Genomic DNA, 25,480 nt, shown 5'->3' with positions numbered 1-25,480 from the left:
AAAATGGATTGTTATATGAGTGAAATACTCTACCTAATAATTGAAAAATGAACGAAATTGAAGGACTGTCAGTTATTCACAACTTTCTCCTCTTGGTGCCCTAATGGAGTGAGTTGGAGTTGGAGGCCATTTTGGATTATGTGAGGGAAGTTGAGTGAGGGAGGAGGTGGATAGTCAGTTTGAGGGTAGTATAAATGCACAGAGGACAAGAGAAGGAAGGGTAAAAGAGTGAATAATCTAAAGGTTAAAAACCTTTTAAAATTACAGCCATGAAATTTTGTAGCTCAGTCCACACTCCTCTGCCTGTTTTTGCAGCTCCACAGAAAGGTCTGAAACCATTGACAATTATTTTAGAAAGCCATTCCTGAGAGAGCGAGACCTTATGAAGTAATCATTTTAGTCAGTTTCTTTTAAAGAGTTATTTTTAAGTCTGATGAGTTTTTGGGATTTTGGGGGATTTCAGCCTGAGGCTCTCTGTATCATTGTCTGTTTTTTATGCCAGTAATCAGTATCTAAAATTATGTATATATTTAGTTTATGTGATTAATATCTCTTTTCCCACTGGAATGTAAGCTCCATGAAGGCAAAGACTTTGTTTTGCTCACTACCGTATTCTTTTTTTTTTTTTACATCTTTATTGGAGTATAATTGCTTTACAATATTGTGTTAGTTTCTGCTGTGTAACAAAGTGAATCAGCTATATGTATACATATATACCCATATCTGCCTCCCTCCCACCCTCCCTATCCCACCCTTCTAGGTGGTCACAAAGCACTGAGCTGATCTCCCTGTGCTATGCGGCTCCTTCCCACTAGCTATCTATTTTACATTTGGTAGTGTATATATGTCCATGCCACTCTCTCACTTCGTCCCAGCTTACCCTTCCCCCACCCCATGCCCTCAAGTCCATTCTCTATGTCTGCGTCTTTATTCCTGTCCTGCCACTAAGTTCATCAGTACCAATTTTTTTTTTTTTAGATTCCATATATATGCGATAGCATACTGTATATGTTTTTCTGACTTGCTTCACTCTGTATGACAGACTCTAGGTCCATCCACCTCACTACAAATAACTCAATTTCGTTTCTTTTTATGGCTGAGTAATAGTCCATCGTATATATGTGCCACATCTTCTTTGTCCGTTCATCTGTCTGTGGACCCTTAGATTGCTTCCATGTCCTGGCTATTGTAAATAGTGCTGCAGTGAACGTTGTGGTACATGTCTCTTTGAATTGTGGTTTTCTCAGGGTATATGCCCAGTAGTGGGATTGCTGGATCATATGGTAGTTCTATTTTTAGTTTTTTAAGGAACCTCCATACTGTTCTCCATAGGGGCTGTATCAGTTTACATTCCCACCAACTCACTGCTGTATTCTTAAGATTTAAAATAGCCTTCCACCCAATAGTTTTTATATTTATCCAAGGAAGACACTCAGTAAATACTTGTTTGTTTGTTTTGTTTTTTTAAAATAAATTTATTTATTTATTTATTTATTTTTGGCTGTGTTGGGTCTTCGTTTCTGTGCGAGGGCTTTCTCCAGTTGTGGCGAGCACGGACCACTCTTCATCGCGGTGCGCGGGCCTCTCACTGTCGCAGCCTTTCCCGTTGCGGAGCACAGGCTCCAGACGCACAGGCTCAGTAGTTGTGGCTCACGGGCTTAGTTGCTCCGCCGCATGTGGGATCTTCCCAGACCAGGGCTCGAACCCGTGTCCCCCGCATTGGCAGGCAGATTCTTAACCACTGCGCCACCAGGCAAGCCCCAGTAAATACTTGTTTAATCAATAGTTCCATTAAGATAATTATGGGGACAAGTGGAATTAGCTAGGGGTGGCCTCCACAAAAGAGAAAACTTTAATCTTACGGTAACCAATTTGATTTTTCACAGTCTGACTAAGGACATGACTGGAAAGGAAGATGTGTACCGAGGCCCAGCCATCAGGGCTCTCTGCAGAATCACTGATGTAAGTTCTTTGTTTTACTGAGGTGTCAAAGGGGACCTATGTTTATCTGCAGGTGGCCATGTAAATTTAGTAGGATTCCCTGTCTGACTTTGTGAATCATCAGCAGAAGAGAAACATGACCACCAGAAAGGCTTTTGTGGCTCCAGGTTTTTTTTCTTTTAGATTGTTTTTCCCTTTTGTTTATTTAGATTAGTCTATTTCTCTCTATATTTACCCTCATGGACTTTTGTCATAGGGCACATTGCTTGCAGGAGACAAAAACCCATGTGAATTTAGCTTAAAAAAAAAAAAAGCTTTATTTCAAAATACAAATCTCTCAGAATTTGAGGTAAAGCTTACAACCAGAACAAGAAATAGGGTAGCTCTAAGGAACTCAGCAGCAAGATTCTCAGATATTTACTATTATGATCCATCATTTACCAGGCTCAAGCCCTCTCATTTAAGTATTTAAGAGAAACAATCTGATTAGCCATCAGCCAGCCAGTGGCTTGTTGTCGACCTGGGTCCAAATCAGGTGTTTAACCTTGACTTAGTCTGTTGTATTGGGAGGGATGAGGTTATAGAGTATGTTAGGCTGTCCCTTTCTTGGAACTCTGAGAAGGAAAGGTTAAAATGAAAGACAGGCTGGGCATTGCCAAGCAAATTGAATAGTATTTCAGCTATATTCATGATCGGGTGTATTTTATGTATATGTTTGCAATCTTCTCAAATTTCAAAGGTTGAGCAGGATTAAATGGTAAATCTGGATCCTAGGAGGAGTAATAGAAATGGTTTAGTATTTTTCAATGCTCAGTTACTTTATTGTGGTTGCTTTTGTTTTTAGCATTAAATTGATACCATAAGACTTGACCATTCTAGGGCTAGCTAAGACTCTCTTCATCTAAGTATTGATCTTGGTGTATTTACGCATCCTTACTTACCTGCCACCACCTTCCCAGTGTTAAGCTTTCTTCCAGATAAATTAAAAAGAACTTTATTTTCAGAGGATTTCCTATTGAGGACTCAATATAGTAGCATATTGCACATTTAATTTCTTATGAATCTAAAATAATCAGAGATTACAGTTGATTTATAGGACTCTCTGGGATCCATATAAAATACATGCCCCACACTTAGAGGTATCTTCAGGACTTTAAAAGCATCCCCATTTAGGAATTTCTTTTATAATATCCCTGATAGGTTCAGCCTCTACTTGTGTATTTCTTCCGAACTGGGATTCTTCACTTTGAGACAGTTCATTTCATTGTGGAACAGTTATTCCTCTTCCTTACAAATGTTCCTTCTTGAAGCTGCTGCTTGGTTGTCTGGGTTTTGCCCTCTGGGATCTGATTATTATATGATAAGCCTTTTAATGCATTCCAAATATTTGCACAGAGACAAATATGTGACTTGTTTTTGTAAATTATTTTGAAGTGGTAGTTTTGGATGAAAATGTTTTGCTTCAACCTCTTTTTCTTTATGAATGTTCTCAGGGAACAATGTTGCAGGCCATTGAAAGATACATGAAACAGGCCATTGTGGATAAAGTCTCCAGTGTATCGAGTTCAGCATTGGTATCTTCCTTAGTAAGTGAACAAGTAACTGGTTCTCACGGCATGGTACAGTTTCTAGTTGCAAAAACAAAGTATCACTATGATTCTCTCACAAATGAAACATTTTAAAATATGTATACATTTCTGTTACTTTATACAATAATGCTTTATCTGAAAGAGGAACATTGAGCAATTAAAATGGGCAGTTAAAAACATGAAATTTTCATATGTTTGAAAGGTTTTGGTAATCAGAAAGCTATGTTGTGCATATAATACAGGTGGTGGTTTAGGGTGGGATGGGGATCAGGGAAGAAACTGAGCTAATCTCTTTCTTTAAATCGTCCTTTATGACCTGCCCTTCTACCTCTTGTCTCTTTGTCCTCTGCTTTTGTTGGTGCCCTGTGTCTGCAGTGTCCTTCAGTCCAAAGTCTACTGTCCCATTACTAAATTTCCTCCCAGGAAGTGCTGTTTGTTTTAGTAATATCTTTTCTTTCTCTTTTTTATCAAAACAAAATTTATTCATGACAGCCTATCACATTGTATTTGATTAAAATTGGTTACTAATGTGTGAATGGATTAGATCATCTGAATCACGAGAGTTGCTGGTTCTGGAATATAATTGGTCAAGTTTTACAGCAGGTACTCTACTTTTTTATGGTACTCTGTTTTTTCTTCCAGGTGAGTTTCCTGGAAGTAAAACCTATAATGTTAACATTATTTAAGTACCATCCTATTAATTATCCATTCCCTCCCCGTCCTTCCCCTCTCATTACTTCCCTTTATACACCTTTCCCAGCCACGAACATATGCTCACCTTTGCAAAGGGGTCTTGGAGAAAGTGTTTCAGGTTTATTAGTTGTCTCAGAGACTTGAAATAGACTTATAAAGCTATAACATTGTTTCTTTTTTTCTGGAAATGTCTGTTAGTGATTTTCCAAGAAAACTAACTCATGTTTCTAAACTTTTAGTGACTATGCATGATCTGTTCTCAATTTTTTCTGTATTTAGCACATGATGAAGATAAGCTATGATGTGGTTAAGCGCTGGGTAAATGAAGCCCAAGAAGCTGCTTCAAGTGATAATATTATGGTCCAGGTACTGTCATTGAATCACTTTAGCTTATGTCTCCAGATCATCTTTCTTTAACCCTACATTTTAGGGGCAGTTTATTGATTCCCCAGATGAGTATTAGCTAAAGGCTAATATTAAGCAGCATAATATTAAGTATATATTAGTGCATATTCCCAAGTGAGTATCCCACTAATTATGATTACCACTGTAGGCCCTGCTATAGTGTTTAGTAGAAACTGTAAGTATATTTGAGAAGATTCTTATATTCAGTGGTAGTTTGAGATGCTCGTTCCAAAGGTCATAATTCATTTTAGTCCTTTGTTTGAAAAATAATTTGTGAAGAAGGATGTTCAATTCCAAGCTTTTCAGGCCTTGATTATACTAGACATTAGAAAAACAGTAAAGAGTAATTATCACTTTGTGAAGCTTTAACTGTTTTGTTGGAAAGATCTCCTTTTGATATTCATTACGCTATTCTTAATTAAAAGGAACAAGATTAAATTCTTAACTGGCAATTTTATGTAAAGTACTCCATTTATATTTGAGAGGGTACTTATTTATCCTCTTTTAATGTTTACTTCTCATGTTAGCATATTCACTTATGAGGAAGTAGAGTAGTAATTTTTCCCTTGGGAAACATTCTCACCTTCCTAACTCTGATCATTGTGTTTTTACACAAAGTGCCATGATAATTACATGCCATAAGCCTACTTCAGGAGATTAATCCTTTAACCACTAACATAACCACAGATGATTTAAATCCACTAAGCAAGACCTGTAACACTGGTAAAGCCTTGGACCTGAGAGCCTTTGTACTAACGATGGATGGGGCAACGCTGAACCTGCTAGAGCCATCTTCAGATTGTATGTCACCCCCTTAATACTTACCTAATCTGTATTAACAACTTCTGAGGGTAAATTAGAAACTCTTATCCTTTCAATCATGCCTGTGTTTGATTCAGTATGAAAAAGATATTCTATTTGTATACATTAAACTTGGGTATCTTTTTACTAAAAATGTATTTCCGTATGATTCTATATTTATGTAAGTTTTATTCTCTTCCTACTCAGCCTTCTCTCTATATCATATTCTTTTTCTTGTTCTTTAGTACCACGCGTTGGGAGTTTTGTATCACCTTAAAAAGAGTGATCGCCTTGCTGTTTCTAAGATGTTGAATAAATTTACTAAATCTGGTCTCAAATCACAGTTTGCCTACTGCATGTTGATCCGAATTGCCAGTCGCTTACTAAAAGAAAATGAAGAGGGGTAAGTGTTTTCAGCTAAACCTAAGTAATTTTCCATTTGCTGGTTAACATACCTCAGAGTTTATTTCCTTTATGAATATTTTTTGGGCAATGCCGACTTTACAGATGGATTTGGTGTTTTCCAAATTAAGAAAAAAATTATGGGATTCCAAGAATCACAACTTTTATTTTTACTTTAATGTATGCTCCAGCATATATACTTAATAGATTATGATTGCTAATAATACAATAAATAACAAACTGATATTGAACAAAAAATATTTATCATAGGTTATATAGTAACTAAATGTGAAAGCTGGAAGTGACATTAAGAATCATCTTGTTTATCTTTTTTATTTTTATAAAAGAGAATGTTGAAGTACTGTATTTAATAATTTATTTATTTAAAGCACATGAGGGAAGCTAGTAGAATTACACATTCATAAGGTTCTTATACTGTTTATGAAGTCGTGTTATAGTATCTGATGGTAGACTGTGATAATATAAGGATGAATACTGTAACCTCTTGAGTAATCACTAAAAAAACTAGGAGATATAAATGTCAACAGAGAAGAAAAAATGGAATATTAAAAAAAATATTCAGGGCTTCCCTGGTGGCACAGTGGTTAAGAATCCACCTGCCAATGCAGGGGACACGGGTTCGAGCCCTGGTCTGGGAAGATCCCACATGCTGCAGAGCAACTAAGCCCGTGTGCCACAACTACTGAGCCTGCACTCTAGAGCCCTTGAGTCATAACTACTGAGCCCATGTGCTGCAACTACCAAAGCCCATGCGCTTAGAGCCTGTGCTCCGCAACAAGAGAAGCCACTGCAATGAGAAGCCCACGCACCGCAATGAAGAGTAGCCCCCGCTCACCGCAACTAGAGAAAGCCCGCGTGCGGCAACAAAGACCCAAAGCACAGCCAAAAAAAAAAAAAATTTCAGCTGAGCTTCCGGCTTTCAGTAATGGTAGAGTAGTTTGGTTATATTAGCCCTCCTGCAAATAACGATTATATCGTTAGTCCAAAACTGTGCTTCCCTGAAACAAAAAACCCCACACTCTTTGAAAGTACTGGTGAGTGGTGAAAAGCAGGCAAAAACTGGAGGGAAATTAATGCCTGGAAGACAGAAACTATACTGGGTGAGATTTGTGTATATCTGGCTCGTCTCTGAGGGCACTCCACAATTTTTGGGTGTGGGATCACAGAAAGCCATAGTATTTACTGGACAGTGGGGACAGAACACAGTTTGAAATTGGATGAATGATGAAAATTTAGGGTGGAAATCCTGGGAAAGAGGGAGCCACAGATACAGTGAGCCTCAAAATCAATTTTAAACTCTGCAAAAATCTTTGGCTGACTACTCAACTATGCTTATACAGGGGATGACGCTAGTAAACCTGGCAAAAAGCAGTAGCTGTCAGCTGAAAGAACTGAATGGAGAGTTCACTTGCAACTCACCATGGAGAAGATAACGTTTGGAGTTTGATCCCAGCTAAGTTAACTGCCTGCTACAGGAACATCTTAGATTCTAGAGTGTTTGCATTATATCATTCACAATGTCTATATACAGTAATAAAAAAATAAAATAAAATAAAATTGCTAGAAGTGCAAAGAATTTGGAAAATGTAACCAGTAGTCACACTTTACTATAAGCAGCAAGAGGAAACCAGGTCATACCTTCACCACTTTCCTTGGAAATTCCCTCAAGTAAATATCCAAGTTTGTTTACAAATTCTGCTTTCCACATAACTGCAGGACACAGTTTCACAGAGCTCTGTGCCCGTACATAACAAGGATCCACCTTACTTCAGTTTACAATAACAAGTTTCTGACTTCCTTCTGATCCTCCAAGACCAGCTTTCTACAAGCAGTCTGTGAGCCCTCACTGCCTCTCCTTCAAGACCAAATTTATAATAACAGTCCGTCAAGGCATTTTAGATTTTCTTCATTATGCTCACTAGAATTCTTCCAGCCTCTACCCATTGTCTGGTTCCAAAAGCAGTTCCACAATTTTAGGTATTATAGTAGCACCTCACTTCCAGGTACCAAAATCTGTATTAGTGTTTTATTGCTGCCATAACAAATTACCACAAATGTAATCACATCCATGATCTCACAGTTCTGTAGGTTAGACATTGGTCTCATGGGGTAAAGTTAAGATGTTGGCAGTGTGCTGTTGCTTACTGGAGGCTTTGGGAAAAAAATCCACTTGCAATCTCAGTTAAGGTTGTTGGCCAAATTCGTTTCTTTGTGGTCATAGATTGTAAGTCCCTATTTCCTTGCTGGCTGTCAGCCAGGGGTTGGTCTGTGCCGTTTAAGGTAACATATTCACAGGTTCCATGGAGGAAAGCATGGACATCTTTGGGAAGCCATTTTGCCTGCTACAAGTACAATAACTGAAATGGATTATTTGCTGGATGGGCCTAACACCAAACTAGAGATGGCTGAGGATAGTGAAAGTGTTAGTGAATTTGAAGATAGTGCTATAGAAAGTAACTAGTTTGAAGAACAGAGAGAACAGATTAAGGAAAAATAAACAGAGCTTCAGAGAACTGTGGCATAATATCAGGTGGCCTACCACTTGATATATAATTGGAATCCAGAGGGAGATGTGAGAGAATGGAGCGAAAAAGGTGTATGAAGAAATAATGAACAAGTATTTCCCAGTATGCATTTATTCTAGAAGTGCAAGGTTGACCTAACAGTCAAAAATCAACGTAATATTTCTAATCTAAAGAATAAAGGAGATAAATCTTGATGCTAAAAAGCACTTGATAAAATTCAGTGGCAATTTGTAATTAAAAATATCTTTTCAAAGCAAATAATAGAAGGGAACATAATTATTCTGATAAGAGTACCAAAAAATCTACAATAAACTTTATACTTATTGGTGAACAATTAAAGGCTTTCCCTTTAAGACTGTGAATGAGACAAGGATGCTTACTAATCCTGTTTTTTAAGTAACACTTTACTGGAAAGCCCTACTTGGTGCAATAAGTTAAGAAAAAAATAAAATATCTAAAGATTTGAAAGATGACGTGAAAGTATCTTTGCAGACAACATGATTGTGTATATAGAAAATGCAAAATAATCTATATATTACCTATTAGAATTGATACATGAATTTACCAAAGTTACTGGATAGGCTAATATCCAGAATCAATTTTATTTCTACATACCAGCAACTGATCAATAAGATACAATTTTGAGAAGATGGTACCATTTTAATTAAAATCAAATCATTAGGAATAAATCTACCAAAAATCGTGTACATCTCTACACAGAAAATTATCAAATGTTATTTAAAGTAAGACTTGAATAAATGGAGGGATATATCATGTTTTTAGATTAGAATATTCAATACTATAAAGATAGCACATCATCTTATTTTGATTCATGAATTCATTGAACCCTCAATCAGAATTTCAATTGGCTTCTTTTAAATACCAAACAGAAATGCATACGTTTGTGTGTCAAAAGACATACCAAGGATACCTTTAGTACTGTTTTTCATAATAGCCCTGAAATGGAAGCAGGCCAAAGGTCCATCACTGGTAGAATCAAAAAATAAATTGTGGTATATTCATATAGTCAACAGTATGCAACAGTGGAAATGAACGTATTACCATTGTCAAATGTAACCACACAGATAAATCTCAAAGAAGTCACATACTAACGAATACATTCTGTATAGTTTTGTATAAATTAATTTCAGACTTAACTGGCACAACTAATCTATAGTATTAAAAGTTAGGATAGTGTTTATCTTTAGGGCACCAGCATGGTCGTGCTTGGCATGTAGGGGGCTTCCGAAGTGCTTGAAATATTTTCTTTATCATAGTAGGTTTGTTGTAATTCACGTATGATTTGCACATACAAGTTTGTAATAATTCACCTATGATTTAATTATCTATTGTATAACAAATTACTACAAGACATAACCAGATTAAAAGGATAATAAACATTTATTTTCCCACACAATTTCTGTAGGCCGGGCATTTGGGCGTATCTTAGCCGCATGGTTTCTGCTTGAGGTCTTTTGTGAGGTTGCAGTTAAAATGTTGGCCAGGGTTGCAGTCATCTGAAGGTTTGATGGAAGCTGGAAAATCTGCTTCCAGGTAGCTTACTCACATGACTGGCGCCTTAATGCAGGCTGTTAGCAGGACACCTCAGTTCCTTATTGTGTAGACCTCTCCATGTTGCTGCTTGAATGTCCTCATGATACTGTAGCTGACTTCACCCAGAGCAAGTGATACAAGAGAGTAGAAAGTGAAAGTCACAGTCATTTTTATAACCTAGTCTTTGAAAACACATCCCAACATTTCTGCAGTCTTTCGTTGGATAAAAAAAGGTCAGCTCTATTCAGTGTGAATGAATAGCGGGAAATAGTTGCGGGGGCATCTTTGAGGTTATCTACTGTATTAGTTTTCTAGGGCTGCCATAACAAAATACCACAAACTGGGTGACTTACACAACAAATTTATTTTTTCACAGTTCTGGAGACTAGGAAATCAAGGATCAGAGTGCCAGTAGGGCTGGTGTCTGGTGAGAGCTTTCCCTTGGATTGCAGATGGCTGCCTTCTCAGCGTGTGCTCACATGATATTCCTTTGGTGCACGTGCAGAGAGAGAGAGATAGAGAGCACGAGCAAGCAAGCTCTTTGTTGTCTCTTCAAGGACCTTAATCCTAACAGATCAGGACCCCACCCTATGACCTCATTTAACCTTAATTACTTCCTTGGAGGCCCCATCTCCAAATAGGGTCACACTGTGGGTTAGGGCTTCAATATATGAATTGGTGGGGGGGGATGGGGGAATACAAGCATTCAATCCATTTAACAGTTACCTCATGTATTTTTCTATATTTTTGTTATAATTTAATACAAAGTTAACTTTTAAAAATGGCTGATAATTTCTCAGGCCTGTGCAAAGAAAGATATCTTCAGAGTAAAAAAACAAAACCAAAAAAAAGCACCAAATGCTGAGTAGAATGAAGGACAAAGATAAGCAAGCACATTCTAACAGGGAATTTTTTTAAAATATCAAGAATAAAGAAACAATTCTAAATTTTATGTAGCGTAAAGATCATTTGACCCATAGTTTTACTTCAGGTTTCCCTCAGCAGCATTGCACGCAAGGCAGCAATGGAGCATTGTCTTCATAGTGCTGTAGGAAAAGAACTGTCAACCTGGAATTCTGTACCCAGCCCAACTGTCATTCATCAGTGAGGGTGAAAGAAAGGTAGTTTCAAACGTAAGGGTTTACCATAAATAGTTAACCAATCACTTTGTAAGAATTATTCATATTTATTCCAGCACAAACAAATAGAAGGCAATAGTGGAATTTAAGAGGTAATAGTGAGCAATGGAATTCTCACTGTTTAGGTAATTCTGAATTGATGTTGTAAGTTTAAAATTTAATAACAAGCTCAAAAATTCCAGGAGGACAGCACCGTGATAATTTTTTTTTTTTTAAGGGAGCTTTATTTTTATTATTTTTGGCTGCATTGGGTCTTTGTTGCTGTGTGGGCTTTCTTTAGTTGTGGTGAGTGGGGGCTACTCTTTGTTGAGGTGCGCAGGCTTCTCATTGCAGTGGCTTCTCTTGTTGTGGAGTACAGGCTCTAGGAGCGCGGGCTTCAGTAGTTGTGGCACGAGGGCTCAGTAGTTGTGGCTCGCGGGCTCTAGAGCACAGGCTCAGTAGTTGTGGTGCACAGGCTTAGTTGCTCCGTGGCATGTGGGGTCTTCCTGGACCAGGACTCAAACCCGTGTCCCCTGCATTGGCAGGGGGATTCTTAACCACTGCGCCACCAGGGACGCCCACCATGATAAATATTGATGTTAGATGTGGGTAAAAGCATGTTAAGGTTTTTGTGGTTTGGTTTTGGTTTTTTTTGTTTTTGTTTGGGAGGAAGATATTGTTAGTGATATTAAACTTTGTCAAAAAAAATATATGGGTTAGTAACTAAGAATATAAATGGAATGTAAAGCTTTAATAATGTTGAAATAGAAATGGAACAAAGAAAAGTTGATTGAAGGTTGGTAAGGAAAAAATAATAAAGACAAAGTATATAAATAGAAAAAAGAAAATAAATTGGATAGAATTAAGTGTAAATGTGTTAGTTATCTCTTGCTGTGTGACAGATTAGCCCAAAACATAGCTGCTTATAGCAGACGTTTATTATCTCACAGTTCCTGTGGTCAGGAATCTGGAAGTAGCTTAGCTGTCTGGTTTTGGTTCAGGGTTCTTCATGAAGTTGCAATCAAGTTGTCAGAGCTGTAGTCATCTGAATCTGGAAGATTCACTTCCAGTTTCATTCATGCAGTACTCGATAGGCCTCAGTTTCTCCCTGGCTATTGGCCAGGTGCTTCGTTTCTCACTTTGAGAGCCTTTCTCTAGGCTGCCTGGATGTCCTCACAGCCTGGCAGCTGGCTTCTCCAGAGTGAACTGAGGGAGAGAGCCTAAGATGGAAGCTGCAGTGTTTTATAACCTAATCTTGAAAGTGACATGCCATCACCTCTGATGCTTTCTCTTGGTCACACAGACCAACCCTCGTATAATGTGGGAGGGGACTACACAAGGATGTAGATATTCAAAAGTGGAGATTTGGGAGGACCATCTTGGAGCCTGGCTAGCAAACAAGATATTTCAATTATAATAATAAATGTAAATGGGTTTACTTACATTATTAAAGGATTACTTATTAAAAGAGTCTCAGATTGGGTAAACAAAATAACAGACCTACTATACAGCCTTTTACGTAAGACACTTCCAAACAAAATGACGAGGAAACATTTCAAGTAAATATGTCAAGAATATATGCTAGATGTATACTAACACAAAAAAATGTAGTTTAGCATTATTAGTATAAGCCCCAATAGGAATCAAGGTTTAAAGCATTAAAAATGACAGTGAGATTTTGTATTTTGACAAAAGTAATGGTCTTAAAAATGGTATAACAGGAGCGATCTTACATATACTTAATAACATTGTTTCAAAATATGTAAAGCAAAATGTTAAATACAAGAAATTAAGGTCTTGGGAGACTTTATTTATTTATTTTTGGATTTTGAATTTTATTTTATTTTTTTTTTTATACAGCAGGTTCTTATTAGTTATCCATTTTATACATATTAGTGTATATATGTCAATCCCAATCTCAAGGTCTTGGGAGACTTTAAACACTTCTCTTAGATGGCCAATCAAGCATAAAAACTTCAGACTGTAGTTGACCTGTATATCACTGATAACAAAATTGACCTTGGATTTATAACCCTGTGTCCAAGAGAGAATACATAATATTAATTCTTTAAAATTTTTAAATTGAGAAACATAATGTACATATAGAAAAACGCATAAAAGTTGTAGTTGTATACATTATGTCCACTTTCTGTGAGACACTCTTATAATGATCATATACATTAGGTGGTAGTACATTTCTGGTATTTCAGAAATGTTTTATGTATGCTTCTTGGTCATAACTACCCCCAGTAGAAACCACTTTCTGACTTTTATGGCAGTTATTTCTTTGCTTTTATTTAGATTTTTACCCCCCTGCGCATGTATCCCTAAACAGTAAAGTTTAGTTTTGCCTTGTTTTGAACATTCTGTCTATAGAATCATGCAGTATTTTGGGTCTTGTTTTTTTTTTTCTTTCCCACTCAGTATTCTGGTGTAAGATTCACCCTTGCTTTTGGTGTAGCTCTAGTTCGTTTTAATTATATTTTATATTTCCTTGATTGAATACTTCCTAGTTTATTTATATTCATTCTACTATTAATGGGCATTTGGATTATTTTCTGTTTGGAGCACTTATTAATAATGAAATGGCTGTAAACAGTATCCCTGTACCTCATACCACACTGCCTCATTACCATAGCTTTATGTCTTTGTATGTAAGCATGCATTTCTATAGGGTATATATCTAGGAATAGAATTGCTAGATCATTGGGTATACATCTCTTTACTAGGTAACGTTAGACTTTTTTTCAAAGTGATTGTACCAATTTACACTCCAGCCAGCAGTGTGGGATTTCCTGAGGCTTGATACTGTCAAACTTTAAAAATTTTACTAATCTAAGGGGTATATTATATATTTTTTATTGAGCTATAACTCACGTATCATAAAATTCACCTTTGTAAAGTGTATAATTCAGTGGTCTTTAGTATATTCACAAAGTTGTATAACCACTACTACTAACTCCAGAACATTTTTACCACCCTAAAAAGAAACCCCCAACCCATTAACAGTCCTACTCCCTGTTCTACCCTCCCCTCAACCCCTGCAAAACATTAATCTGCTTCCTGTCTCTATGGATTTGCCTGTTCTGGACATTTCATATAAGTGGAATCATACAATATGTGGTCTTTAGTTTTTGGTTTTACTTATAATAATCTTTTCAGGGTTCATCTATATTGTAGAAGTATCAGTACCTCATTCTTTTTATGGGTGAATAATATTCCACTGGGTGGCTATACCATATTTTATTTATTCATTCGTCTGTTGATGGACATTTGGGTTGTTCCCACTCTTTGGCTATTATGAATAATGCTGCTATTGGCAGTCATGCATAATTTTTTACGTGGACATGTTTTCAATTCTCTTGGACATTTACCTGTGAGTAGAATCCCCAGGTCATAATGTAACTATGTTTAACTTTTCTAGGAGTGCCAAACTGTTTGACAAAGTGGTTGTAACCATTTTACATTCTTGCCAGGAGTGTGTGAAGTTCTGATTTCTCCACATCCTTACCAACACTCACTATTGTCTGTCTTTTTTTATTATACACACCATAGTAGGTGTGAAGAGGTATATCAATGTGGGATTTTTTTTTTCCCACTGGAAAAGTTTTATTGAAAAAAAAATTATACAGATAAGTTCTTGGTCTGACAGCAAGAAAGGTTTTAGTTCCCTAACAAGTTTCACCATCTTTTCATGTGCTTATTGGGCATTTGTATATCTTTTTAAAATCCTTTGCTCATTTAAAAAAAATGGGGTTATTTGTCTTTTATTGTTGTTTGAAATAGTTGTTAAATATATTTTGGATACTAGACCTTTATTAGGTATATAATTTGCAAGTATTTCCTCCCATTCTGTGGCCTTCCTTTTCACTTTTTTGATAGTGTCCTTTGAAGTACAGAAGTTTTAAATTTTGATGAAGTCTAATTTGTCTTTTTTTCTTTGGTTGCTTTTGCCTTTGTTATTATACCTAGGAAACCATTATCTAATCCAAGGTCACAAAGATTTACACCAGTGCTTCCTTCTAAGAGTTTTATTTTTTACATTTTGGTCTTTGGTCCATTTTGAGATATTTTTGTATATGGTGTGAAGCAGGGGTCCATTTTCATTCTTTTGCATGTGGATATGCAGTTGCAATATGAGTTTGCAGTTGTCTCAGCACCATTTGTTGAGAGACTGGTCCTTTTCCCTTGAATTGTCTTGGCATCATTGTCAAATCCTTGTGGTTTTAATTTGTAATTTTCTAATTACTAATGAGTTTGAGAACCTTTTTCTATATTTATGAACCATTTGGATATTCTTTTTATTTAAATACCTATTGGAGTTTTGCCCTTTTTTTTTTTGTTTGGGTTATCCGCTTTATCCTTATTGATTTCTAGTTCTGTATTCTAGATGTGAGTCCTTTGTTGGTTGTATAAGTTGCAAATAGCTTTTCCCACTCAAGTTTGTCTGTTCCCTTTCTTGATATCTTAATGAACAGAACATTCTTAAAGGTAATGTCATTCTTTTACTTTCAGAATAATATTTTTGGTGTTTTGATCAAGAAATGTTTTCTACCCCAAGTTCTCAAATGTATCTTCTGTACTATTTTCTACAAGCGTTATAGTTTTAACTTTCATGTTTTAGGTCTATAATCTACCTGGAATTGTTTTTTGGATATGGTATGAGGTAGCAGTCTTTTTTTTCCCATATGGATATCTAGTAGTTCGAGCACCATTTGTTGAAATACTTGTCTATACCCATTGCTATGCAATATCCACTTTGCCATGAAACAGGCATCCTTATATGCATTGGTCTGTTTCTGGGCTCCTGTTCTCCACTGCTCTATATTTCTCTCCCTGTACCAGCAAAACATTGCCTTATCATCACAGCTTTATAATAGTGTAGATATATGGTAGAACAAATCCTCCTCTCTTATTCATTTGCAGTAGTGTTTCTCAGTTCTTGTTTTGTATCCTTATTTCTCTTCTCTCTGTGTATGTATATAATTTTATCATGGATTGTTTAGCTTTCCCCTCAGTTGAGTTTACCTCTTCCTGGGACACTCCCACCAAGACCATTAATAACAACCAAGAAGTTCTAACCTGGGCAATCTTATCCCCCAGATTTTTCATTCATTGGGACTTTAGGGATGTTTTCCACAGGCAGCTAGTGAGACCAACCATCCCAATGACTGGCCATGCTGCCAGAATGAGTCGCTTTTGGTCATGCTGCCAAATGACCTCTCATTCTTTGATCCACTTCCAGAAAGCTACAGTAGAAACCTGGCTTGATGCCCACCTTGCTATAACAATTTTTATGCAAATAAGTACAAATATCCAAGCAAAACTCATACCTAACCTACTGGAGTAACATTCATTGGGCGAAACTCATAGACTGGTGCAGTACTAGTTGCACTGGGCTCCACATTGCCTTTTCATCCTAGGACAGTGTACAGAGGTCTGTCAGGACCATTTTTCTCACCCTGAGAAAGGGATTATGACCCTTGGGTTTTGAGATTTTTGAACTACTGTGAACAATTTTATGCCAACAAATTGGATAACCTAGAACCTATTTTGACGGCTTAACATAAATTTTGAGGGAAGCAGCCCTTCCCTGGCATAATCAAGAGGTGGGATCCAAACCTTGCCAGATGTATGACATGGCATGCTAGTAGTAGAAATCTCCATGTCCACCTTTACTGTTGGGGAAGCACCAGCCCCTCCTTTGGCATGATAGGAAGGAGCTTGAGTCCAAGCTTTGTGGGTGACCAGAATCGATTACACATTTAGCTGAGTCCAGTTGTTATGGAGGTTCATAGGAATCCAGCTTCTTTTCTGAGTGGCCAGAAGATCAGTTTTGGACAAAATGACCATACTCCTCACTTGTTAAACTCATTTATTAATTTTCAGAATTTCTCTGGCAATTATTTTTGATTTTGTATGTCCATTATTATAGTTGGCCTTTAAAAAAAATTACAGTTTTTGCTATGAACTTCCCTCTTAGTACTGCTTTTACTGCATCCCATAAGTTTTGGTATGCTGTGTTTTTGTTTGTATGAAGGTATTTTCTAATTTCCCCTTTGATTTCTTCTTTGACCCATTGGTTGTTCAAGAGTGTGTTATTTAATTTTCGTATGTTTGTGCATTTTCCAGTTTTCCTTTTGTTATTTCTAATTTCATCCCATTGTGGTTGAAAAAGATACTTGGTATGATTTTAATCTTCTTGAATTTGTTAAGACTTGTTTTGTTACCTAACATGTGATCTATTCTGGAGAACGTTCCCTGTGCACTTGAGAAGAATGTGTATTCTGCTGCTGTTGGGCAAAAAGTTCTGTATATGTCTGTTAGGTCAATGTAGTTCCAGCCCCCTGCTTCCTTATTGATTTTCTATCTGGATGTTCTATCCATTATTGAAAGTGGGGTATTGAAGTCTTCTACTATTATTGAATTGCTCTCTTTTCCCTTCAGATCTGTCAATGTTTGCTATATTTAGTTTTTTGAAAGTTGTTTTGACTATTCTGGGTCCTTTATATTTCCATATAATTGTAGGATCAGCTTTGAATTTCTACAACAAAAAGCCTGCTGGCATTTTGATAGGGATCGCATTGAATAGAATAGATCTATTTTGGATAAATCAATTTGGGAGAATTGCCATCTTGACAATATCTAGTCTTCCAGTCCATGAACAGAAATTGTTTCTCCATTTATTTAGATTTCTCAGCAGGGTTTTGTAGTTTTCAGTGTGAAAGTCTTACATTGCTTTTATTAAATTTATTTCTAAGTATTTTACTCTTTCTGATGCTGCTATGAATGGAATTGTTTTGTTAATTTTGTTTTGGATTAATTGTTGCCAATATAGAAATCAGCAGTTGATTGTTGATTTTTTATGTTCACGTTTTGATCTTGTATCCTGTAACCTTGATATGGTCATTTATTTGTTCCATTTGTGTGTGTGTGTGTGTGTGTGTGTGTGTGTGTGTGTGTGTTATATTCCTTGGGATTTTCATGTACAGGATCATGTCATCTGAGAACAAATACAGTTTTACTTCTTCCTTTCCAAACTAGATGTCTTTCTTTTTTTCCTAATTGTACCATCTTGAACCTTCAGTACAATGTTGAGTCGAAGTGGTGAAAGCAGATATCCTTGCCTTGTCCCTGATCTTAAGGGGAAAGTGTTAAGCATGACGTTAACCATGGATTTTATGAAGATGCCCTTTATCAGGTTGAGGGCATTCCCTTCATTCTCCAGCTTTTTTGAGAGTATTTATCATAAATGGGTGTTAGATTTTGTTGACTGCTTTTTCTGTATCTGTTAAGATGATCATGTGGTTTCTGTCCTTTTTATTATTAACTTGGTATGTAACACAAAGTGATTTTCTTTTTTTTTTTTCCTATTTTAAAAATTGAGGTTGAGTTGATTTACAATATTATGTAAGTTTCAGGTGTACAACATAGTGATTCACAATTTTTAAAGGTTATACTCCATTTCTAGTCATTATCAAATCTTGCCTGTATTACCTGTGCTGTACAATATATCCTTGTAGTTTATTTATTTTATGAATAGTAGTTTGTGTCTCTTACTCTCCTACCCCTATATTGCCGCTCCCCCTTCCCTCTCCCTACTGGTAACCACTAGTTTGTTCTCTATATCTGTGAGTCTTTTTCTTTTTTGTTATATTCACTAGTTTGTTTTATTTTTTAGATTCCACATATAAATGATATCATACAGTATTTGTCTTTCTCTGTCTGACTTATTTCACTTAGCATAATATCCTCCAAGTTCATCCATGTTGTTGCAAACAGTAAAATTTGATTTATTTTTATGGCTGAGTAGTATTCCATTGTGTATATATACCACATACTCTTTATCCATTCATCTGTTGATGGACACTTAGGTTGCTTCTATATTTTGGCTGTTGTAAATAATGCTGCTGTGAACACTGGGGTGCATATATCTTTTTTTTTATATAAATTTATTTTTTGTTTATTTATTTTTGGCTGCGTTGGGTCTTCATTGCTGCGTGTGGGCTTTCTCTAGTTGCAGGGAGCGGGGGCTACTCTTTGTCGCAGTGCGCGGGCTTCTCATGGCGGTGTCTTCTCTTGTTGCAGAGTGTGGGCTCTAGGCGCGCGGGCTTCAGTAGTTGTGGCACACGGGCTCAGTAGTTGTGGCTCACGGGCTTAGTTGCTCCGCGGCATGTGGGATCTTCCCGGACCAGGGCTCGAACCCGTGTCCCCTGCATTGGCAGACGGATTCTTAACCACTACGCCACCAGGGAAGCCCCACATATATCTTTTTGAATTAATGTTTTCCTTTTCTTTGACTGTATCCCCAGGAGTGGAATTGCTGGATCATATGGTAGTTCTGTTTTTAGTTTTCTGAGGAGTCTCCATATTGTTTTCCATAGTGGCTGCACCAGTTTATATTCCCACCAACAGTGTAGGAGGGTTCCCTTTTCTCCACACCCTCTCCAGCATTTGTTATTTGTGGACTGTTTAATGATGTCTGTTCTGGCAAGTATGAGGTGATATCTCATTGTGGTTTTGATCTGCATTTCTCTAATAACTAGTGATGTTGAGCATCTTTACATGTGCCTGTTGGCTATCTGTATGTCTTCTTTGGAATAATGACTATTCTGTACTTCTGCCCATTTTTAAATCAGGTTGTTTGTTTCTTTGTTTGTTTTGTTTTTCTTAACATCTTCATTGGAGTATAATTGCTTTACAATGGTATGTTACTTTCTGCTGTATAACAGAGTGAATCAGCTATACATATACATGTATCCCCGTATCTCCTCCCTCTTGCATCTCCCTCCCACCCTCCCTATCCCACCCCTCTAGGTGGACACAAAGCACGGAGCTGATCTCCCTGTGCTATGTGGCTGCTTCCCACTAGCTATCTATTTTACATTTGGTAGTGTATACATGTCCATGCCACTCTCTCACTTCTTCCCAGCTTACCCTTCCCCCTCCCGTGTTCTCAAGTCCATTCTCTACATCTGCATCTTTATTCCTGTCCTGCCCCTAGGTTCTTCGGAACCATTTTTGTTTTTTAGAATCCACATATATGTGTTAGCATATGGTATTTGTTTTTCTCTTTCTGACTTACTTCACTCTGTATGACAGATGCTAGGTCCATCCACCTCACTACAAATAACTCCATTTCGTTTCTTTTTATGGCTGAGTAATATTCCATTGTATACATGTGCCACATCTTCTTTATCCATTCATCTGTTGATGGACATTTAGGTTGCTTCCATGTCCTGGCTATTGTAAATAGAGCTGCAGTGAACATTGTGGTACATGACTCTTTTTGAATTATGGTTTTCTCAGGGTATATGCCCAGGAGTGGGATTGCTGGGTTGTATGGTAGTTCTATTTTTAATTTTTTAAGGAACCTCCATACTGTTCTCCATAGTGGCTGTATCAATTTACATTCCCACCAACAGTGCAAGAGGGTTCCCTTTTCTCCACACCCTCTCCAGCATTTATTGTTTGTAGATTTTTTGATGATGGCCATTCTGATTGGTGTGAGGTGATACCTCATTGTAGTTTTGATTTGCATTTCTCTAATGAGTAGTGATGTTGAGCATCCTTTCATGTGTTTGTTGTCAATCTGTATATCTTCTTTGGAGAAATGTCTATTTAGGTTTTCTGCCCGTTTTTGGATTGGGTTGTTTTTTGATATTGAGCTGCATGAGCTGCTTGTATATTTTGGAGATTAATCCTTTGCAGTTGCTTCATTTGCAAATATTTTCTCCCATTCTGAGGGTTGTCTTGTTTATGTTTTCCTTTGCTGTGCAAAAGCTTTTAAGTTTCATTAGGTCCCATTTGTTTATTTTTGTTTTTATTTACCTTTCTCTAGGAGGTGGACCAAAAAGGATCTTGCTGTGATTTATGTCATAGAGTGTTCTGCCTGTGTTTTCCTCTAAGAGTTTTATAGTGTCTGGCCTTACATTTAGGTCTTTAATCCATTTTGAGGTTTTTTTTGTGTATGGTGTTAGGGAGTGTTCTAATTTCATTCTTTTACATTTAGCTGTCCAGTTTTCCTAGCATCACTTATTGAAGAGGTTGCCTTTTCTCCATTGTATATTTGTGCCTCCTTTATCAAAGATAAGGTGACCATATGTGTGTGGGTTTATCTCTGGGCTTTCTCTCCTGTTCCATTGATCTATATTTCTGTTTTTGTGCCAGTACCATACTGTCTTGATTACTGTAGCTTTGTAGTATAGTCTGAAGTCCGGGAGGCTGATTCCTCCAGCTCAGTTTTTCTTTCCCAAGGTTGCTTTGGGTATTCGGGGTCTTTTGTGTTTCCATACAGATTGTGAAATTTTTTGTTCTAGTTCTGTGAAAAATGCCATTGGTAGTTTGATAGGGATTGCATTGAATCTGTAGATTGCTTTGGGTAGTATAGTCATTTTCACAATGTTGATTCTTCCAATCCAAGAATATGGTATATCTCTCCATCTGTTTGTATCGTCTGTAATTTCTTTCATCAGTGTCTTATAGTTTTCTGCATACAGGTATTTTGTCTCCTTAGGTAGATTTATTCCTAGGTATTTTATTCCCTTTGTTGCAATGGTAAATGGGAGTGTTTCCTTAATTTCTCATCATTAGTGTATAAGAATGCAAGAGATTTCTGTGCATTAATTTTGTATCCTGCTACTTTACCAAATTCATTGATTAGCTCTAGTAGTTTTGTGGTGGCATCTTTAGGATTCTCTATGTATAGTATCATGTCATCTGCAAACAGTGACAGTTTTACTTCTTTTCCAATTTGGATTCCTTTTATTTCTGTTTCTTCTCTGATTGCTGTGGCTAAAACTTCCAAAACTATGTTGAATAATAGTGGTGAGAGTGGGCAACCTTGTCTTGTTCCGGATCTTAGTAGAAATGGTTTCCGTTTTTCACCATTGAGAATGATGTTGGCTGTGGGTTTATCATATATGGCCTTTATTATGTTGAGGTAAGTTCCCTCTATGCCCACTTTCTGGAGGATTTTTATCATAAACAGGTGTTGAATTTTGTCAAAAGCTTTTTCTGCATCTGTTGAGATGATCATGTGGTATTTCTCCTTTAATTTAACATGGTGTATCACATTGATTGATTTGCGTATATTGAAGAATCCTTGCATTCCTGGGATAAACCCCACTTGATCATGGTGTATGATCCTTTTAATGTGCTGTTGGATTCTGTTTGCTAGTATTTTGTTGAGGATTTTTGCATCTATGTTCATCAGTGATACTGGCCTGTAGTTTTCTTTTTTGTGACATCTTTGTCTGGTTTTGGTATCAGGGTGATGGTGGCCTCATAGAATGAGTTGGGGAGTGTTCCTCCCTCTGCTATATTTTTGAAGAGTTTGAGAAGGATAGGTGTTAGCTCTTCTCTAAATGTTCGATAGAATTCACCTGTGAAGCCATCTGGTCCTGGGCTTTTGTTTTTTGGAAGAGATTTTTAATCACAGTTTCAATTTCAGTGCTTGTGACTGGTCTGTTTATATTTGCTGTTTCTTCCTGGATCAGTCTCGGAAGGTAGTGATTTTCTAAGAATTTGTCCATTTCTTCTAGGTTGTCCATTTTATTGGCATATACTTGCTTGGCATGTAGTAGTAATCTCTCATGATCCTTTGTATTTCCGCAGTGTCAGTTGTTACTTCTCCTTTTTCATTTCTAAGTCTATTGATTTGAGTCTTCTCCCTTTTTTTCTTGGTGAGTCTGGCTAATGGTTTATCAATTTTGTTTATCTTCTCAAAGAACCAGCTTTTAGTTTTATTGATCTTTGCTATCATTTTCTTCATTTCTTTTTCATTTATTTCTGATCTGATCTTTATGACTTCTTCCCTTCTGCTAACTTTGGGGTTTTTTTGTTCTTCTTTCTCTAATTGCTCTAGGTGTAAGGTTAGGTTCTTTATTTGAGGTGTTTCTTGTTTCTTGAGGTAGGATTGTATTGCTATAAACTTCCCTCTTATAACTGCTTTTTCTGCATCCCATAGGTTTTGGGTCATCGTGTTTTCATTGTCATTTGTTTCTAGGTATTTTTTGATTTCCTCTTTGATTTCTTCAGTTATCTCTTGGTTATTTAGTAGTGTATTGTTTAGCCTCCATGTGTTTGTATTTTTTTACGGATTTTTTTTTCCTGTAATTAATATCTAGTCTCATAGCGTTGTGGTCGGAAAAGATACTTGATACGGTTTCAGTTTTCCTAAATTTACCAAGGCTTGATTTGTGACTCGAGATATGATCTGTCCTGGAGAATGTTTCATGAGCACTTGAGAAGAACGTGTATTCTGTTGTTTTTGGATGGAATGTCCTATAAATATCAATTAAGTCTGTCTTGTTTAATGTATCATTTAAAGCTTGTGTTTCCTTATTTATTTTCATTTTGGATGATCTGTCCATTGGTGAATGTGGGGTGTTAAAAGTTCCCTATTATTATTGTGTTACTGTTGATTTCCCCTTTTATGGCTGTTAGCATTTGCCTATGTATTGAGGTGCTCTTATGTTGGGTGCATAAATATTTACAATTGTTATATCTCCTTCTTGGATTGATCCCTTGATCATTATGTAGTGTCCTTCTTTGTCTCTTGTAATAGTCTTTATTTTAAAGTCTATTTTGTCTGATACCAGAATTGCTTCTCCAGCTTTCTTTTGATTTACATTTGCATGGAATATCTTTTTCCATCCCCTAACTTTCATTCTGTATGTGTCTTTAGGTCTGAAGTGGGTCTCTTGTAGACAGCAAATATATGGGTCTTGTTTTTGGATCCATTCAGCCAGTCTGTGTCTTCTGGTTGGAGCATTTAATCCATTTACCTTTAAGGTAATTATTGATATGTATGTTGCTATTACCATTTTCTTAATTGTTTTGGGTTTGTTATTGTAGGTCTTTTCCTTGTTTTGTGTTTCCTGCCTAGAGAAGTTCCTTTAGCATTTGTTGTAAAGCTGGTTTGGTGGTGCTGAATTCTCTTAGCTTTTGCTTGTCTGTAAAGGTTTTAATTTCTCTGTCGAATCTGAATGAGATCCTTGCTGGGTAGAGTAATCTTGGTTGTAGGTTTTTCCTTTTCATCACTTTAAGTATGTCCTACCACACCCTTCTAACTTGCAGAGTTTCTGCTGAGAAATCAGCTGTTAACCTTATGGGGATTCCCTTGTATGTTATTTGTTGATTTTCTCTTGCTGCTTTTAATATTTTTTCTGTGTATTTAATTTTTGATAGTTTGATTAATATGTGTCTTGGCGTGTTCCTCCTTGGATTTATCCTGTATGGGACTCTCTGTGCTTCTTGGACTTGATTGACTGTTTCCTTTCCCATATTAGGGAAGTTTTCAACTATAATCTCTTCAAATATCTTCCCACTCTGTTTCTTTTTCTCTTCTTCTTCTGAGACCCCTATAATTTGAATGTTGGTGTGTTTAATGTTGTCCCAGAGGTCTCTGAGACTGTCCTCAATTCTTTTCATTCTTGTTTCTTTATTTCTGCTCTGTGGTAGTAATTACCGCTATTTTATATTCTAGGTCACTTATCCATTCTTCTGCCTCAGTTATTCTGCTATTGATTCCTTCTAGAGAATCTTAAATTTCATTTATTGTGTTGTTCATCATTGTTTGTTTGCTCTTTAGTTCTTCTAGGTCCTTGTTAAATGTTTCTTGTATTTTCTCTATTTCCAAGATTTTGGATCATCTTTACTATCATTATTCTGTATTCTTTTTCAGGTTGACTGCCTATTTCCTCTTCATTTGTTAGGTCTGGTGGGTTTTTGCCTTGCTCCTTCATCTGCTGTGTGTTTTTCTGTCTTCTCATTTTGCTAAACTTACTGTGTTTCGGGTCTCCTTTTTGCAGGCTGCAGGTTCGTAGTTCCCGTTGTTTTTGGTGTCTGTCCCCAGTGGCTAAGGTTGGTTCAGTGGGTTGTGTAGGCTTCCTGGTGGAGGGGACTAGTGCCTGTGTTCTGGTGGATGACGCTGGATCTTGTCTTTCTGGTGGGCAGGTCCACGTCTGGTGGTGTGTTTTGGGGTGTCTGTGAACTTATTATGATTTAGGCAGCCTCTCTGCTAATGGGTGGGGTTGTGTTCCTGTCTTGCTAGTTGTTTGGTATGGGGTGTCCAGACCTGTAGCTTGCTGGTCGTTGAGTGGAGCTGGGTCTTAGCGTTGAGATGGAGATCTCTGGGAGAGCTTTCGCCGTTTGATATTGCGTGGGGCCGGGAGGCCTCTGGTGGTCCAATGTCCTGAACTTGGCTCTCCCACCTAAAAGGCTCAGGCCTGACACCCGGCCAGAGCACCAAGACCCTGTCAGCCACACAGCTCAGAAGAAAAGGGAGAAAAAAAAAGAAAGAAAGAAAAAATAAAATAAAATGAAGTTATTAAAATAAAAAATATAAAAATTATTCAAAATAAAAAAATAAAAAATAATAAAAAAAAGAAGAGAGCAACCAAACCAATAAACAAATCCACCAATGATA

The 25,480-nt window shown here is 36.9% G+C and overlaps 1 protein-coding gene across 3 annotated transcripts in view; it reads left to right on the top strand.

Moving 5' to 3' along the window:
- COPG2 (COPI coat complex subunit gamma 2) overlaps nt 1-25,480 on the top strand; it is a 132,274-nt gene that overhangs the window by 32,396 nt on the left and 74,398 nt on the right. For all 3 annotated transcript variants that reach the window (XM_068549460.1, XM_068549462.1, XM_068549461.1), the window contains 4 exons: nt 1,887-1,962; nt 3,435-3,527; nt 4,503-4,589; nt 5,675-5,832. In XM_068549460.1, coding sequence (XP_068405561.1) covers nt 1,887-1,962; nt 3,435-3,527; nt 4,503-4,589; nt 5,675-5,832 — 414 coding nt within the window. The remainder of the gene's footprint in view (nt 1-1,886; nt 1,963-3,434; nt 3,528-4,502; nt 4,590-5,674; nt 5,833-25,480) is intronic.

This window comes from Eschrichtius robustus, chromosome 8, assembly GCF_028021215.1.
Source record: "Eschrichtius robustus isolate mEscRob2 chromosome 8, mEscRob2.pri, whole genome shotgun sequence".
NCBI lineage: Eukaryota > Metazoa > Chordata > Mammalia > Artiodactyla > Eschrichtiidae > Eschrichtius > Eschrichtius robustus.
This window is presented reverse-complemented; position numbering and strand designations above follow the sequence as displayed.